The sequence below is a fragment of the Momordica charantia genome, assembly GCF_013281855.1.
Source record: "Momordica charantia cultivar OHB3-1 chromosome 2 unlocalized genomic scaffold, Mcharantia_2.0 BLBB01000002.1, whole genome shotgun sequence".
NCBI classification, from domain to species: domain Eukaryota; kingdom Viridiplantae; phylum Streptophyta; class Magnoliopsida; order Cucurbitales; family Cucurbitaceae; genus Momordica; species Momordica charantia.
In genome coordinates, this window is record NW_028275160.1 from 614,452 (window position 1) to 633,101 (window position 18,650).

The window sequence follows — 18,650 nt, forward strand, 5'->3', positions numbered from 1 at the left end:
AAATATTTCAATTTTGTGAACATACATTTAATCGTGCTCAACGAAACATAGGTGGCGGCGACTTTTTTTTTTCTTGGATAAACCAATCCACTCCGACCTCTGAAGAAAGCTAAATTCATATAAACAAGATGAGTTTCAATTGGTAAGCACCAAGTATTATTCTTAACTAAATTGTCAAGAATCTCTTCGGAATTCAATTTCATTTAGTATATACCTTTTTACTTACGCAACGTTATTTATTCTATTTTCTCTCTCTCTTTTTTATACATTCATTTTTCTTAATTATTAATCTGGTGTTAATTAGGGAAGACCTACCTACCATGAATACTTAAATGTTATTCTTCTTGAAATTAAAGTATGGTTTACTTATATTTGGTTTTGTAAATTCAATTAGTACAATAAATATATAGATGAGATGTTGAACTTCTAACCTCTCAAGAATAATATTTATTTATGTCTGTCTATATATTTGGAAATTCAACTCTGGAAAATATTATTTATGAATAATGAATATCAAACTATTGTTGAAAATTAATTGTATTACTTAATTATGAATTATGAGGAGTGATTCAATTAATTAACATCAGAATTACTTTTCAATTTAGATTTATTGAAAAATTTTAATTCATTTAACTAAAAAAACTATGAATATCAAAAGTGATAGGGTTAAGAATAATTAAATAGGTATATAACAAAATCAACTGAACATAACTTAGTGGATAAGACACATATTAATCTCAAAAGTCAATTGTTCGATTTGTTAAAAGATCTCACATTGAAAAAAAAAATGAACATTACAATGGTTTATAATAGACATAGGCTACTCATTTCATTGTCAACTGATTTTGAGATTGAACCCTATGAATATGGATACAATTTACCCACCCTCATAATTGTTGAATTTAAGAAAAAAGAAAGTATACTAAATCAATCTAAAATAGTTCTAATTAGCTAATTAAGAAATTGATTAGCTCTCCTCTCAAAGTTTGTAGTGTAAACCCATTTCAATTTGAATGGTACTATTAGAAAAAGAAAAGTTAAGGCAAAGATGGAGAGAGAATCTAATTCTCATCCTCACCCATTTCTCATTATTAAGGGAATATGCTAATGGATATTATTGTGAATATCCCCACAACAAAAGCTCTTTGTTGTACCTTTTTATAGTTATTTTATAAATAAAAACTCAAGTAAATACTAATACATATATTTTCATATTAATAGATTTATTAAATTTTAATCCAAATATATGATAGCAGCAAAAGGAAAACAATAACAATTCGATTGAGTGAAAGAGTTTTAATTTTTTGTCCTTCTCAAAATTAAATAAAAAAAAAAAAAAATCTTCTTCTTACAAAATTTATCATTCATGTCATTATCTAATTTGAAGCAGTTATCTTTATTCACATCTTAATAAGACTTGGATAAAATTTTCAATTGATTTGATAGAAAAGTTAGCTAGAAGAGGAGCTTATTTTTATATATAGGAATGGGAGGAGTTATTGAAATCTTTTATCTCTTTATCTAGATCGAAATTAAAGTATTTAGTGGCGTATTCTACAATTTACTGGAAAAATAAAAGAAGTTATTAAAATTGAATGTTGGTTTGACGTTTTACCGGCCGGAAGGACAGACTACAGAAACAATAATAAATAGGAATCAAAGTGGCGGGCGGGTCTGTTTCTCAAAACTGACTTAAACTCAACAACTTTCCTACTATGTCATGGGCAGAGGAATTACATCATTATCTAAATAAAAATATTTTTAATTTTTATGTGGGACTCGCGTATTTAAAGATAAAATTGATACACTCTATCTCACTTTCTCTTTCTTGAATTAATGGTGTATTCTCCCCTTATTAAATATTATTATATAAATAAAATTAATCCACGGTATCTCACATTTTTCTCTTAAATTAATTGTATCTTCTCTCTTATTAAATATTTTAGATGTTATTATTTATTTTTCTTTTTCTAATTTATTTATCTCTTTAATGTTATTTACATCTTCACTTGTTTCTCTCGTCCTCTATTTTCAACTCTCGTCCTCTAAATTTATTCTTTCTTTTTCTTAATGATTTGAACTTCACCGTTTAAATTATGTATGACTTTTCTATTTATTTTTTATTTTTCTGGTTCTTTTTTATTATTTTTATTCAATTTTCATCATTTTTGTGAATTTTGACTATTTGATCATAAATAGTAAATACACTTTTTTTTTCTTTCAGTACAAATATTGTTGAATTTTTGGTTAATTGAATTATTTTTGTTTCAAATTAATGGCTAGCTAAGAACATATAATTCATCAAAATGACATTTTTAAATACGTCCTCCACATATTTTTCAATATATATAAATATATTATTCATGTTTTATTATTTGATATTTGAACGTCTATTAAAAAATGGATATCGAAATGGATAACAAATAAAATACGTTGGATTTAATATTTTTAAGTTTGTCTATGCATCTACTTTTTAAATTTTTGTTTTTATTTTAAAATAAAGTTACAAAAAATATCAAAATTGGTAATAAATAAAAGGTAATAATAATATTGATTAAATTATACAAGATAATTATTTACCTATTTAAAAATAAAATTACAACCAAAATAAAAATATCAAAATAAAATAAAGAAACATTCCGTTTTCTTATTTTAGAAGTCTGTAAATAAAAATAGGGAAGAAGATATAAAATTGTTCAGAATACAAAATTTATTAATTTAAAAGAAGAGAAGAAACTGAAATAACGTTGACAGTGAGAAAAGAAAGTGAAGCTATTAAATGGAAGCTTAGCATAACTTAATTAATTGAGGTATATATCCCGAACAAAAATTTGTCGGTTTAAATTCATATCGTTTATTATACTAAACAACGAAAGTCAAAAGATGTTAACAAAAAATAATAACGAAAAAAGAAAAAGGAAAAAAATGAAGAAATTCGTTAAAAATTAAAAATATTTTTATTTATATAATAATAGTTAATAATGGAGAGAATACACCATTAATTCAAAAGAGAGGGAGTGCGATAGAGTGTATCAATTTTACCTTTAAATATGCGGATCCCACATAAAAAATAAAAATATTTTTATTTAGGTAATGATAGAACAACTTTACATATGCACAATTTAAGTGGGAGTAGTATCGGAAGTTTTCCGTATCACGGGAGGAATTCTCCAGCATGAACAAACAACACAATTAAATCAAGCTTCAGTATTTATTCCTCACAATATATTTTAGTGTGAAATCTGACCCCTTTCTAAATATTTTAAAAAATAAAGTGACTCAAGACTCAACTAGTTAAATATTTATATATTTTCATTAAAGTTTATGTTTTTTTTTATGGGTCTAGATTTGGATCCCATCTCTTATTAACCGTATAAAAAATCACATAAACTAGATTTGGATTTTTTATAATGAATTTACAGGAAAAGAAAAAAAAAATCTCATCATGATGGATGGTGGATAACCTAACCCGATCCTAATCTTAATAATGGACTCAAGGGATTGAAATTTTCTTTTTTTAAATGAATACACTCCATTTTAGAAAGAGCTGTCCGCAGCTCTGCACGCCAAGTTTGATTTTATGCAATTTCTCTCTCGATCTAACTTGCTAGAAAAATAAAAAACTAATATAATTTAATTTATATGGATAATTAAGATTAAATAAAACATTGTTTAATGGTCGTTAAAATCAAGAAAATTACAATATAATATTCTAAATGAAAGCGGGAAAGATGCAAAATTTACTTTGATTCCTATGCATGTGACGGCCATAGGATTACTACTTTATTTTATTTTATTGTGTGGTGGAGAAAATTAATATTAGTAGGTAAATGAGGGTCCCACATGGGCAAGTTGGTCAATATCTTATATGGATGACATTTTACTTTTGCAAATTACCATTAACAAAGTAGAGCAAAACGAATCTTTTCCATTTATTTTTAACTTCCAAGTTTTGAACTTTAGAGCTGTTGTTTTATTTATAGCTTAAACTTTTTATTTATTTATTTTTCCATTATGTTATATGCCCATGCCAATTAACAAAATAATTGTTTCTTTTGCCTTTGTTTTGAATTTTAAAATCTTATGAATTTTTTAACAATAAAATATTTAAGATAATTAGCTTATAAGATTAGTTTGACATCAACCGATATCAAAAAGAACAAAAATATATAATATTAAAAATAACAACCTTCTCTATTTTAAAAAAAATTTTACAATGAAATAAAAACTTTAATTAATACAAATTTAATATTTTGAATCATTACCACCAGCGGATAGTGGCATAGTGGGTTTGTGGTCGAATGAGGATACCCCTCTCCAGTTCGAACTCGTTGGGACCTGTAGTTGGGATTCCTCTCCTTTCGGGGACGAGACCCACAACATTAATTATAGTGTTGGGTGGCTATTGACACTCCGTTATAGAGATCCAAATTCAAATTATAAAAGGATATATACATTTTGAATAATTACTCTCTAGTATATTTTAATAGCTATAATATTATTAATATAAAGTATAGATTCGATGACTTACAAGAAGTTACAAATTTTTTAATCACCCGAATTACCGACTACAACGCAATATGCTCTAAGTGGTATACTTCTTGCTTTATAAGTTGTAAATTAAAAAACTCCACTTTTGCACTTCAAACAATAATAGAAATGAAATCTAATAACAAATCATAAATATAGGAATAAAATAAAAGGAAAGAAAGAAATAAAAAGTGATATTGAATTAAATCCGTTGGGTCCCACCTGCAACCCTCTTCCTTGAATTCAAACTTTTGCAATTCGCCGCCCCAACGCAATTAAGCTAAGTCCTTGGTTTATAATTGAAAGCAGAGTGGGCAGACTCTGGAAAAGGCTTCCATAATAATTATATGATTTACTCACATTCATTATGATCATTATTTTCTCCTTTGTATTTGTATATTAGTTTTCTTTTCTTTTTTTTTTTTTCATTTTTGGTTTCTAAACATGGGTTATGGATATGTGATTATTGGTGTATCATCGCAAAGTTTTTTTACATTAGGTGGGGTAGGGGATTCGAATTCATGAACTCTTGGTTAGAGATATATGTCAATTTACACTCATGTTGGCTGCATCATCGTAAAGTTAATATCACAATCTCTTTGAAAAATTTTAATCAAGATTACCTTTAATAATGTGATATTATAAAATAATTGAAGTGTAAACTACAATGAGCTCAAAACAAACTATTAAAGTCAAAAGGGTTATCACATCTATTTCAAACAAGTTATCCAATAAAAATAAAAGGAAAATAGAATTGTGATTTGAAATGGGCTCAAATTCCCAACCAAATTTTACAAAAGTAGGTAGGTTAACCTTCAAATCATCAAATCGATTTAAAGTTTTTTCCTTTTTTCTCTTTAATATTCGTGAGTGTTCGAGTCAGTTTACATATACATCGACTGATTTACGGGACAACTGTTTGATCCTACAACATTTAGTATCGGAAAACACATAGGAATTACTAATTTCAAGGTAGATAACCTTCCTGAATAAAAATGGGATGGAACCTCACGTGAAAATTTTAAAGTATTGATATATTATTTTTATCCATGTGAAAACTTAAAAAAAAAAAATCTAAATTAAATATTGAAGCCCAAACGTGTCCCGTTTTATGAGGCGAAAATAAATGAAGCTGTCACATCAGGTCCAATAATTCAAAATGGGATGGAGAAATCAAAACTTTCATATGAAAACTATGTGCTGCATTGCAATTTCGGTGTTGGATAAGGTTATTTATTAACATTATCTCACATACTGTACATCGACGACCTCTATTTTAATAATAAGAAAATAACCCTTTTTCCAAATTTACAAATAGAAAAATGGGATTTCTTTTTTAAATATATGATAAAATCAGCTCTTTGTAATTTGGACAATTGAATTGATACGAAAATGACTTTAAAACCTTATGTTATTTTAACAATTTGTAAACCTGCCACGCGTATCTTTTTTTAGATGAGGATAAATATTTCTTGTTGTCAATGATACAAGTTCTCTGGACGACGATTGACATATTATACATATATCTTTAACAACAAGTTGTGAGTTTAATCTCCACGCCCACATATTATATTTAAAAAAACTCATTGATTAATAGTAGAGGTTTAAAGGTACTATCTACTTGGTTTATTTTTAACTTTTAACTTTTGTTTATTTTAATCCATGTATTTTCAAAATATCTATTTTTGTTTCTATACTTTTAAAAAGGAGTCATTATGCTTGATTTTTATCTCTTTAAAAAAGAAAATTGGCTTTTTCAAAAAAAATTGATACAATGAGCTAATCATGGATAGTATACTCGTCTTTATATCACCAAAATGATGTGACGTTATAATTTATGTTTAAGGAAAAAAAACATATATATTATATAGTATATATGGCTAATTGCTAATAATGTTGGAGTGACCTTTTATATTTACATTAAAGAAGTATTTTCTTAAACTATTTTGTTTGGTTTTTAAAATCTAGTTAAGATCTGAACATTCTTTGTGAAAGATCAAAAAGTAAGAATAAATTGTTTACCCTTTTATTTTTCTAAGAAAAACCTTAATTTTGCTATTATGATTAATAAGCAAATGAATAAATGTGACACTTTCACATCTAACATGTCTCAGGACAACTTGCATGAGAGTGACGTTTTGAAACTAATTCTAACTTTATAATTCCGACACCCTTTATTATTTTTGTTCGAAAGGAACCATCAACCATTACACATTCAAGAGAGAAAAAACAAAACAAACAAAATAAAATTCTACAAATGGTACAATCTTCTCTTACTTTTGGATCCTTGCAATCTAACGTAGTTCTCTCTCTCTCTCTCTCTCTCTCTCTCTCTCTCTCTCTCTCTCTTTTTTAATTTTTTATTTCAAGGGGCAAAAATATTAATGTCAATAAATTTGAATGATAAAATAAGGATTACATGGTTAATAATTATTTAAGTTCTTTGAATATTAATAGATTTCTCTCTCTCTCAGATTTATCAGTGTCTATCTTACCCAGACCCAACTCCTTGCTCCACCATAAATTCCTCCTTCCCTACCTAAAACCTCATCTTTTCCATCCCAAACTTCAGAGAGAGAAAAAAAAAGCAAATATTAGCAATATTTCATGTATAATAAATGTACCCTTTTTCATATAATCAAAATCTTTTTCACTCAAAACTACTACTCCTAATCACCCATATTCTATATGATCTTCTCCATTTCACGAAAAAAGAAAGTCAAATGAGAGAAAACCGTGTGAGGGTGACGGCCATATGGTAGCCTTCCAAAATGATTCAATTTTGTCACTTATCCAAACAACATTCCAGCATTCATTAACGTAATTGTAGAATTTACCCCAAATTTTATTCATTAATTAAAAATCGAATGAGGAGTTCCTTCTTCTTGTCTGTTTGAGTGGAGAAAAAGCAATTAAGGAGAAGCTGTTCGTTCGTAGAGATTTGTTTAAAACTAATTTATTTGTGGTGCACAGAAGAGGCAACCGAGATTAGTTACATAACATCATGGCCTGCTCCTGCTCCTTGTCCCAAATCGTTGACCCTCCTGCAATTTCTTCTGATTTCCCCTTGATTTCCAGTTAAAGGTCTGATATTCCCCATCTTAATCATGGAGAGGCGAAATTGTCTAAAGAAGGTGCCTTCTCGCGAGCCAAGAAGGTTGACAATGTCAATTGTGTCGGCCCCAGGAGTGGAGAACAGCACTTGGTCACTGGTGAGAAGTCCTCGATTGGCTTGAAGGTTGGTGTAGTAATTCTTGTCAAATGTGTCCGGCGTCGTTGGATCGAAGTTCACTCGCGTTTGCCCATCCGTACAAGCTCGCTCCAGCTGTTGCCTGTACGCCGGGTCCAGCGTCGGATCCGGCCGCCCGCTCCCGCTGAAGTTGGAGAAACGCCCGTTGAAGAAGAGGCATCTCGACCGACCGAACGTATGAGCCCCTGTTTTTTACACAAAACCCACTGCGTTGAATCCCATTCCCAATGCTCTTAACATTATTTGCGTGTGTAATTGTGAAGAGGGTTACCAGATAAAGCCACAAGATCGGTGGAATTGAGGTCAACATCTTGGAACTTTTTCTTGAGTGGATCCAGAGTTTCGAAGGGACTGGGGAGGTTATCCGCCCCTGTTTTATTGGCCGTTCTGCTATCTCTTCTCCCGTATAAGACCCTCCAGCTAGGCCCTCCTTGCTGCCAAATTTAAAAAAAAAAATAATAATAATAGTTATTGAACCCATTTGAATTTTTGAAGTTCGAGTAGTGGAAATTATTAGTACGTACCACGTCGACAGAATCTTTAGAGGCCTGAGCTAGGATGTCGGCGCAGGAGACGACGCCGGGACATTCAGCCTCCACGGCGGCTTTGATGGCGTCCACAATCTCGAGCCCTTGGATTCCCAAATTTCCAAGTCCGTTGAGCTCGCTCACTATGCCGGCCCCGGGATCATCCTCTAGCAAAACAGAACCGTCACAACCCTGCAAAATTAAAGCTTATTTAGAAATAGAATACTGAATCCATTGAGACCGAGAGCAAATAAATTTTTTTAAAAAAATTACAGGATAGAGGATATTACCTGGACGAAGCAGTCGTGGAAATGGAAGCGAATGAGTTTTGCCCCGGCACGGATGTCGGTATCGATAGCTCTCTTGACCTCGCGGCGGACAATGTTGGGGAGGCGTGGGCAAGTAGAGTCGTAGAAGTTCTCGCTCAGTTGACCCAAAGAGCCTCCCAAAAAGAGACTCACAAACAAAAGGAAGGCGGCTACTGCATTGTAAGAGCCCATTTTTTTTATGGGGAGGAGGAGATGGGATTGGTGAGAAAACCACCACATATGGAGCATCGTTTTATAGAGATTCATTCAATCAGTGGGGCTCCCATGGCTGCCAAAACACACCCCCAAAAGAGAGGATACACTATAGACGATATTTTGAGGCGTGTGTTCACCGTTCATACATTTTTTTCTATTATCTTCCATTAATATCATATGTCTAATCATCATTATGGTAGGATAAGTCGTTACATTGTCACTCATCCTACGTTAATTAATTTGTTACATACACATATTCATAGTCATAATAGTATTAATGTGTCTGATAAACACCAACTCCAATCTAATTCTCCATCTCAATAACGTTTTATTAGAAAAATAATAAATAGTATTAATGAGGTTGTGACTTTCATAAGCTGGGTTTTATGGTCCAGATTTTGACTTGATCAAAGATAGAACTGCACATTCATCTAAAATAAATAGAATATTTTAAATTAATTAATTAACAGAAAGAAAAAAAAAAGAAAGAAAACTGAGATTCTACGTGATACAAAGTGGATGACCTACCATATAAAATTCTAATTAAATTTTAAAAATTAAATTCCTAAATTTTAATTTATAATGATTTAGTACATATCCTTAGGAATTGACAATAATTTAGACCATTAATTTTATTTTATAATGATTTAGTTTCTCAAATTTAAAATTTGTAACCATTTAGTTTTTATGGTAAACAATGTCATTAAAATTAAGTTAATTTTTACCATATCTCTGTAATTATAAATATATTTAGTCCATCATCAATTTAACAATAGTCTACATATATAAAAAAATCTTATTAAATCTTAACAAAAAATTTTACAATGAAAACTAAATTCATAAAAAATTTAAAGCACAGAAATTAAACTGTATATTTCAAGAATTAATTTATTATCGATTTAAAAATATAAATATTAAATTATTATGAACTAAAATTGAGAAATTAATTTGTTATTTAAAGGAGGCAATTAGAAAATGGAAGAGAGAAGGGAGAACCTTATTCCCGAGTCCCCACCACGCACGTGATAGAAAGGGCGCCTAGGATTTATTGAAATAATAATATAATAATAAACAATAAAGGCAGGGGGGATGGGAGTAGGAAAGTAGTTGCCGGGTGGTCCCCACGTGAGCATACTAGTCAAGTCAATAAAGCCGGTTCTTAATCAATCAGCCCACGTTTCTCACTTTTTACTTTCTTTTTTTTCCTTTGAAATATTACCATTACAGTTTAGAATTTACATTACAGCAAATCAAAGGAATCTTTTCTTTTCTTTTCTTTTCTTTTTTATATTACTTTAAACTTTAAAGTTCAAAACCTATTCTTTTTTTTTTTACACAAAGTTTAAACCCGTTCACTTCTTACTTACACTTTTCTTTTCCATTTTCCCCACACCGAATAACCCACATGTTTTTTTTTTCTCAAAGCCAAAGTTAAATAAGTTCAATATTATTAAATTATCAATTGATGTATAGTTTGAGATTAATTTTAATTTTTGCATATAATTTACCACTTTCAAGTTTGTCTTTAAATCTTTTTAGTACGTTTTAGTTTCTTTTTCTTTAATGTTAGTATGTTTCTGTTGAAAATATTTCAATTTAATCTCTTGTGTTTGAATAATTTTTCAACAATACAAGTTTGCTAATACTCAAAATAAACTCTTTATATTTGAAAAATATATCGAAGGAAACTATGTTGTAACACACCCATAAACTCTCTTAGACTAAGGAAGCTCCCCTGTTATTAGGGCCACGGACTACCAATTAAACGAGTAAACAAAATAATAACTATAAAATCTTTAAAATTTTCAATAGAAACGGAACGGAAAGGAAGACTTTGAAGAAAGAAGGGGCAGGAGTAGGGTTGGTTTGGATTCCAGTCCTCGACATAGCTTTTGTTTGCAAAATAGTCCTCGATCTACTTCTGAATTATCTTCCTCGGAGTTGATTGGCTCATAAAACGGAGACAGTTGCCTGTAAAAGTTTTCAAGAACGTAAAATAATCAATTAAAATAATATAAAATAGCAATTATATATATATATATATATATATTATTATATTACCTTAGCCATCGCTTTCACTATAATGAACGCAAGCCAAGGCGTTGCTTTGGCGTTGGGCGGCAAATTGGAAAACTTGAGCGCGGACCCTTTTACTTTAATATTATACGATTTTTTTTTCTTTTTAGGTTAAAATATTATTTTTATTTTAATTCCTATACTTTTATTTTTGGTACGAAAGCAAATATTGAAATATATCTCTAATTAAGAGGTTGTTAGATTGACATATACTTTTAATTTTTGTTTATTTTAGTTCTTATATTTTTCAAATGTTCATTTTAGTCTCTAATAATTTTAAAAGTGATAATTTTGGTTGTTATTTTCAAAATTTTAACTTAAATATTACACATAGATACTCATTAATATAAAGTAATTGTTACATTTCAAGAAATATATTAAATATAGTATCACGAGTAAAATTTTGAAAGGAAAAAGGAGATTGAAAATAAAACTAAAGAACCAAAATAATTATTTTTTAAAATTATTGGACCAAAATGATAAAATGAATCAAATCAAAATAAATATTTTAAAAATATAAAAATTAAAATGAATCACATAGGGTAGATACACCCAAATAGTATTTAACCTTTATTTTATTATTATGATTCGTTTTCAAACTTCGGTTTCCCATTTTTAATTTTTTAATTTTTTCTCATGGTAAGAATTTGGGAGTGGCCATGTCGTCGGTCGTCGGGACTGGGGAGGCAGAACTACGAAAGTAGCCTTTAAAAGTAATAAAGAATTGCCTATATTCCACTACGCATCCTTAAATTCGATGACAGTAATTGTTACGATTATGCCTATAATTCTATAAAATATTGATTATAAAATTTAATCCTCAAATTGGTATAATTGTAGAAATCTCTCTAGAAAATGTCTCCTTCCCTCTCTAGTCTCTACTACACGGCCGGACCTTCCAAGGTACTAGAGGGCCAGAAAATAAATAATTACATTAAATTAATATTTAATTTATTAATTATGAAATTAGACTTTTTTCAAAATTAATATAGAAGACTTTTTTTTTTTTTATCATACCTTTTCTTTTAAAAAGAAAAATCTCGTATAAAAATGGATTTTTGGAGCACTTTTAATTATGCAAAACAATAATTTTTACCAGAGGAAATATTTCACCCTAAATTTTAAATTTCATTCAATTCGACATTAAAGTTAGAAAAATATTACAATATTTATCTTATATTCAAGTTCTTTTAGGTTCACTATTGATTTTATCCCAAAAAAAAAATGTAAAATATACTAAAACTTACTAATTTCAATGAAAGTCAAACATGACATAAAATTAAGCTTTATCCATGCACAAAATTGGTAACGGGATAAATCACTCAAAACTTCTATCTGCACTAACTTTTGTGATTATTTGAACTCACACAATAATTACTTTTTAACAAATTTTTAAAAGGTAAAAATGGCAACTCTCCTCAAAGTTCAAGATAAGGATTACAATGTTTATTAAAGTCTAATATCCAATTTGATCAAATTAAAAATTTAAAGTAAAAATTCATTCATCTCGCCAAGTTTAGAGATAAAAACTAATTTTGTTCTCTTTAATTATCTAATTAATTAATTATTTTTGTTTTTTTTAAATCAAATTGTTTTTCCGTATAACTATGTGGTTTAAACGGTCAAAATTTTACTTTTTGGATAAAAATGTAATCTTAATTATGATATTCATAATATTGTAATTAAGTTAATTATAATTATATCAATGTGCAGGTATTTCATTCTCCCTCATAAATTTCAATTATAATAAGTACATACTTTTTTAAGTTACTTAAATGGATCCTTATAAATATTATTTAAAAATATTTAGTCATTTATTAAATTTTCATTTTAGCCCCCAAGCATGAGCCGGCATGTTCATGAGATGGTCATCTCTCCCCTAAAACTTGAGAATTCTTTATTAATGAAAATTTTGACAATGTACAAAAAGAGAAGAAAAATAAAGGAAATATTATGAAAATGTCCATTATTTCTCATAGAAATATCTAGTTAGCTTTAATCACAATTTAACGATGTTGTGAAAATAAAAAATAAAAACTGAAAAATATTGAGATCAACCAATTACAAACGAGTGAAGTTTAAAACTCAAGGACAACAATTTCATTTATGATTATTTATTTATTCAATAGGGAATATAATATACAAGTGCGTAAGTGTAATAGAGAAATTAATATTTTGGTATATATTTAATACTTTTGCCCCATTGATTATCTAATTAGCATCTCAGTTTCTTAATAAATATATTTCAATTGACAATATATTACTATAGTACATCTCAAAAAATGAATGTTCAAATTCTCCTACTTTATTATTAAAGTTCAAAAAGTTAAAATAAAATAAAAGTTACAATTTATTAAACGGGCCGTAATTTTTTATTTTCAAGCCTAGCTTATATAATTGAGAGAGAGGGGTAAAATTATAAATTTAATTAGTCTCTATAATTTTGACAAAATTTTGAATTTCGTCTTCAATCTAATCCCACTAGTTTAAGTTTAGTTTTAATTTAGTTGTTTGTGTAATTTAGTCAAACTCCCTAAATCGTCTATTTCAAATACAAAAATTCCGTTTAGAAACTTTATTATTTGGATAATCAGGTTAGTTGTAGAAATAGTATGTTATTGACTTGTTTTTATTACATCACATTTAGATGGCATTTTTTTTTCCTAACACATTGACATTTCTTGAAAGACTAGTGTTTTGGTTCGAACACAAGCCAAAGCATGTGAATGTAATTATGTAATACAAACCGTAGCTAATTAATGGGGCGACATATAATGGATGGATGATCAGTGAAGTAATTAAAGTTCCCACAGTAATCCAGTTTTATTAATCTCCACAGGGACGACAACGGAGAAAAACGAAGGGGAAACACAACATCGCATCAATTAACCGTATGAGAAACTTACATAAGATAACATAACACAGCCCTGAAATCAAACAGCAGAAACTTACATAACATCATGGGCGGCACTGGATGGGTTGACCCGCCTACAGTTCAATCTGACTTCCGATGGGGTGCCAGGTGGAGGGCTGAGATTCCCCATTTTGATCATGGAATTCCCAAACTGAATAAAGAACAGAAGCTGGCTGCCCGCGAATCTGTTGACTATGCCAATGGTGTCGGCCCCGGGCGTGGAGAACAGCTCTTGGTCACTCTGGAGAAGCCCGCGGTGGCTCTGCAGGTTGTTGTAGTAATTTTTGTCGAACTTGTCTGGTGTGGTGGGGTCGAAATTCACTCGTGTTACTGGAGTGGTACACATTTGGCGAAGCTGCTCCCTGTAGACCGGGTCCAGCGTCGGGTCCGGCAGACCGGTGCTGTTGAAGTTGTCGAACCGTCCGGTGAAGAAGAAGCATCTGGCACGACCGAACGTGTGCGCTCCTGACAGAGCCACAAGATCGGTGGAGTCAAGCCCGAGAGCCCCGAACTTGGCTTTGAGCGACGTAAGCGGTTCAGATGGACCGGGCAGATTTGTGGTTGCGGATCTATTGGCTACTCTGCTGTCTTTTCTTCCAAGTGGAACTATCCAAGCTGGCCCTCCCGACTGCAAAATCAATTGATTGATTTATTTATTGAACCAACCAACACAGCTTTAAGCCAATGATTTAGATTTAGATTTAGATTTACCAATACAACAGAAACTTGAGATGCAATGGCCAAGATGTCAGCGCAGGAAACAACGCCCGGGCAAGAGCTCTCCACTGCGGCTTTGATGCTGTCGACGATGTCCAGGCCTTGGATCCCACTGTTGGGAGGTGCGTTCAATTCACTGTCGATGCCGGGTTGGTCCTCCAGCAGCACCGACCCGTCGCATCCCTGGAGCCAAGAAGGAAAGAGAGAGATCAGACAATTATTACTCACTTAATAATTTTAGTCAAAATCAATATAATAATGTTGGGAAATAAAATGTACGTTGACGAAGCAGTCGTGGAAGTGGAGGCGAATGAGCTTGGCAGCAGCTCGGTCGTCGGTTTGTAGAGCTTGAGAGACGGTGTTTAGAACAATGAAAGGGAGCTGAGGGCATGTGAAGGCGTAGAAGAAAGGGTTGAGAGCGTGGGAGCTCCCCAGCATCAAAGCCACCACCACAACGAAGCCTGTAAGCTTAGAGGAACCCATTCTTCACTTTTAGAGAAGTACTAATGGGTTTTAATTTGGTTTGGCGAAGAAGTAGAGAAATTAAGCTTCATTTATACACAGCCATGAGATTGTAGGGTACGACAAGTTGCGGTGGAATCAAGGTTATTAGATTAATATTTAAACAATTCCACCCCTTCAAAATATGGGATTCATATGAAATTTTGCAAGTAAATTAAATTAAAGGGGTTTCGTTTGGTATTGGTATTGGTATTTGGGCTATACTGATCTTTTCCATTAAACTATTTGTCAATTAATGCTCCCAATTTGCATTAGTTTAATGGTCTATCGAAGAAAAAGGTTGACATAAAACCAACCACATCTTTTTACTTTATATCTCTTGTTATGTATACATTCATATATATATTCCTGGTTTCGTGTGGCGACTTGCTGCAACCATAGCCACTCAGAGTTAATGATTTACTTATTAACATCAAAGTATTGGTTGAAGATGAATAAAATATCACTCAACTCAAAAATTTAAATGGATGAATTAAGTAAATTTAATTTATTTATGAATATCTCAACTGTATCAAATTATGTCATAAATATATTTTTATATGTATTATTTGCACTCGTCAACACACATTCATGTATTAAAAAAGAAAAGAAATCCTTATCGATATAAGAGAAAATTTTGCTAGGATAAAAAAATTGTAGTATTAGGGATGTCAACTGGCAGGGCAGAAGATGCCTTTCCCATCTTAAATCTCAGGGGCGGGCGGGGTTTGGATAACGAATTTTCCTGGAGAACTTTTTTTTTTAATTAAATTAAATGTTAAATAATATATGAAATACATATTTTAAAATTAAGATAAAGAAGAAAAAAATATCAATTTATTAAATTTATACTATAATTCAATTAAGTTTATTTTTTTATATTTGTAAGTATCGGCCAACTTATACGCCTAACCAATCTTACTATATTTGGTTGCGAAAAAAAAAATCAAGTGACCACCATGATATTTGAATTCTAAAATTTTTACGATCACCTCTTTAGAACTAGACCCATTCATGATGATTATATTTAATTAAGTTTATTAATCTAGAAACATAAAAGGTTAATATATAATTAAGAAATGGTTGAAATTTTTGGTCCCGCGGCACGAAAAATTGTCATCGCCGTGTAGAATTATATACAAAGTTTGTTGTTTATCACTCTAAAAGTGGCTTAATATTAGCTCTTTAAATTGAATTGATAAATAAAAATATTAACTCTTTAAATTGAATTGATAATTAAAATCCTATGGTATTATTATTATTACTACTATCATGTTGAGCCCTGGACATCCTCCCTGTACAGCCCCAGAGGTGATACGCCAATATGTATGCACAACATACATTGCTAACCATCTGTGGTCCCGTATCTCGTTGTCATCTCTAATGCTTGGAACGTACCTTGTTCGAATTTTTATCTCAACAATTATTATTATTATGTTATCAAAGTCTTATATTGTATTGGTAAGAAGATCTAGCAAGCGGACAACATCTCTATTGGTACAAGATTTTTTAGTGAAACAAAGAATCAAGGTTAAAAAATACATTTCGTCGTTGTACTTCTAAAATAACGATTTAGTCTCTGTACTTTTAAATTTGTAACAATTCAATCCTTGTAGTTTAAACTTTTTTAAAATTTAGTCTCTACACTGAAAAATCTCATCGGTGTCAATTTTTATCATATAACAATTTAGCCTTTGTAATTTATAAACATATTTTAGACCCTCGTCGATTTAGACCCACACTCCCAAAATTTGCAGTAAGGGTTTCAAGTGGAAGCGTGCTGGACACGTGACGGTGGCCGGTAGGTGAAGGGCAATTTAAATAAATATTATGAATAGAAAGTCTGTTTTTTATTGTCCCCACCATACCTTATCCGATCAAGTCTCGGTCAAAATCACGTTATGTTTTACCAATTCAATTCATATTTTAATATATTATTTATTAAGGATAATATAGACATTTCACTTTCTCAAAAGTCTCCGTTGGAGGGCGTCTGATCGTTGCGTGGGACAGAGGTGAAGATTGCCTTGCCACGAAGGATCTACGAAGTTGCGTTCGGGATTAAATTTTAAATACTTTTTATTCGTGGTTTTTAAATTTGGTTTTTAAAAGTAACTTATATTTTTAAAAATTAAGTTTGTTGGGATATGGAAGTACGGGCGCGTGGTCCGAGCTCCACGACCATGAGAGGCGCTGAGCTCCGGGATCGGTATGCGAGTGCATGAACTAAGGGATTGTCTCTATTTTATTGGAAGATTAGACCCTGATATTATTAACGTACGACCTACAGTGGAGAGCAGAGCAAGTCACTGATTTTCAGAACAGTTGAATGGACGAATTAAACGGTTGATTGCCCATCCACCCCTGCGAATACACCATAATTACTTGAATAGATATGAAAATCTGTATGAAACTAATCTGTTTAGCTCGTACCTAAAACTAACTTGAATGTTTAAGTGCTCTATCTATTTTTTTTTTGCATGTCTTGACAAACTTATCAAGAAGATTTATACTTTAAAAGTTAAAAAGTATAATTTTGATTTTTTTTTAAAATTCAGCTAAATGTGAAAAACGAAAGCACGAGAAATAAACATAATTGTTAGAAATAGAAAATTAAAATAAAATTGTTATCATAGCCTATTTTTTCTGTTATTACTATTATTTTATGATTACTTGATCATGCCGTTCCAACACGTCAGCATGATGTATGCCTTATTTAATAACTTAGTCGATTGCATTGACTGCAGGAAAAAAAAAAAAAGGAAAAAAAGGTCTTCAACTTCCTCCTAGATAAAATAGGGTTTTCTTTTTGGAAAATTGAGTGGCTATTAAAACTAATTTTTAAATTACAATAATAAAACAAAGCAAATTAAAAATCATCGTAGTGTTTATCTATATTTGAGTTCTCTAATAAAGATGAATTAAGAGTTCATTGATCAGCTTCATTATTTTAATCTTGTTGTACTTTTTATAATTATTAAATATATAAAAAAATTTACTTAAAAAGACGTTAACATAAAGATTGCATTAAAGTCGACAAAATATATGATTCCTCTATCAAATTATTAAAATATATTTTTCTTTTTGTCAATTATCAAATTTACCTAAAAAAAAGTCGAACCACTTTCTTCGAGGGCAAGCATCCTGCCGACAATATTAGTTGATTCAAGTTTAGCGGTGTTGGGCTTCTAAATCAACCCTTCAAAAATTTCCAATTGATTTTGATATTTAATAAGTACCACCAAAAAAAAAAACTTATCGAAGTACATGGAGAACTTTTAAAGAAAATTATTAAACTATGAGTTAATACTTGGGTTACTTTTTTTCTTTTTTGATGAAGTTAATACTTAGGTTACTAATTATGTATTAGGTGTATTAATTTATATTTTTAAAGTAAACAATTAAAGGTCTGAGTTAATACTTATTAGGTGTATTAATTGATATTATTGTTTTATGTAATTATTACAATAGTAAAGTAGAATTATACATTATCAATAATTAAAGAAAAATGTTATAAAAAATAAATAAAGAAAATACAATTATATATTATCAAATTATTACAAAAACACGATAACACGGAGAAGTTTAATACTTAGAAATGAATTACCTGT

The 18,650-nt window shown here is 30.3% G+C and overlaps 2 protein-coding genes across 2 annotated transcripts; both read right to left on the minus strand.

Moving 5' to 3' along the window:
• Positions 1-7,354: 7,354 nt before the first annotated feature.
• LOC111021183 (peroxidase 2) lies at positions 7,355-8,856 on the minus strand. The gene is made up of 4 exons (XM_022298048.2): positions 8,598-8,856; positions 8,305-8,499; positions 8,052-8,214; positions 7,355-7,965 (listed from the first exon to the last, which is right to left on the minus strand). The coding sequence occupies exons 1-4, from the start codon at positions 8,853-8,855 to the stop codon at positions 7,523-7,525; spliced, it is 1,059 nt and encodes a 352-aa protein (XP_022153740.2). The 5' UTR covers position 8,856; the 3' UTR covers positions 7,355-7,522.
• Positions 8,857-13,702: 4,846 nt separating this feature from the next.
• LOC111021195 (peroxidase 2) lies at positions 13,703-15,118 on the minus strand. The gene is made up of 3 exons (XM_022298060.2): positions 14,818-15,118; positions 14,533-14,721; positions 13,703-14,449 (listed from the first exon to the last, which is right to left on the minus strand). Exons 1-3 carry the CDS (start codon positions 15,019-15,021, stop codon positions 13,856-13,858), a joined length of 987 nt encoding a protein of 328 aa, XP_022153752.1. The 5' UTR covers positions 15,022-15,118; the 3' UTR covers positions 13,703-13,855.
• Between the last annotated feature and the right edge of the window lie 3,532 nt (positions 15,119-18,650).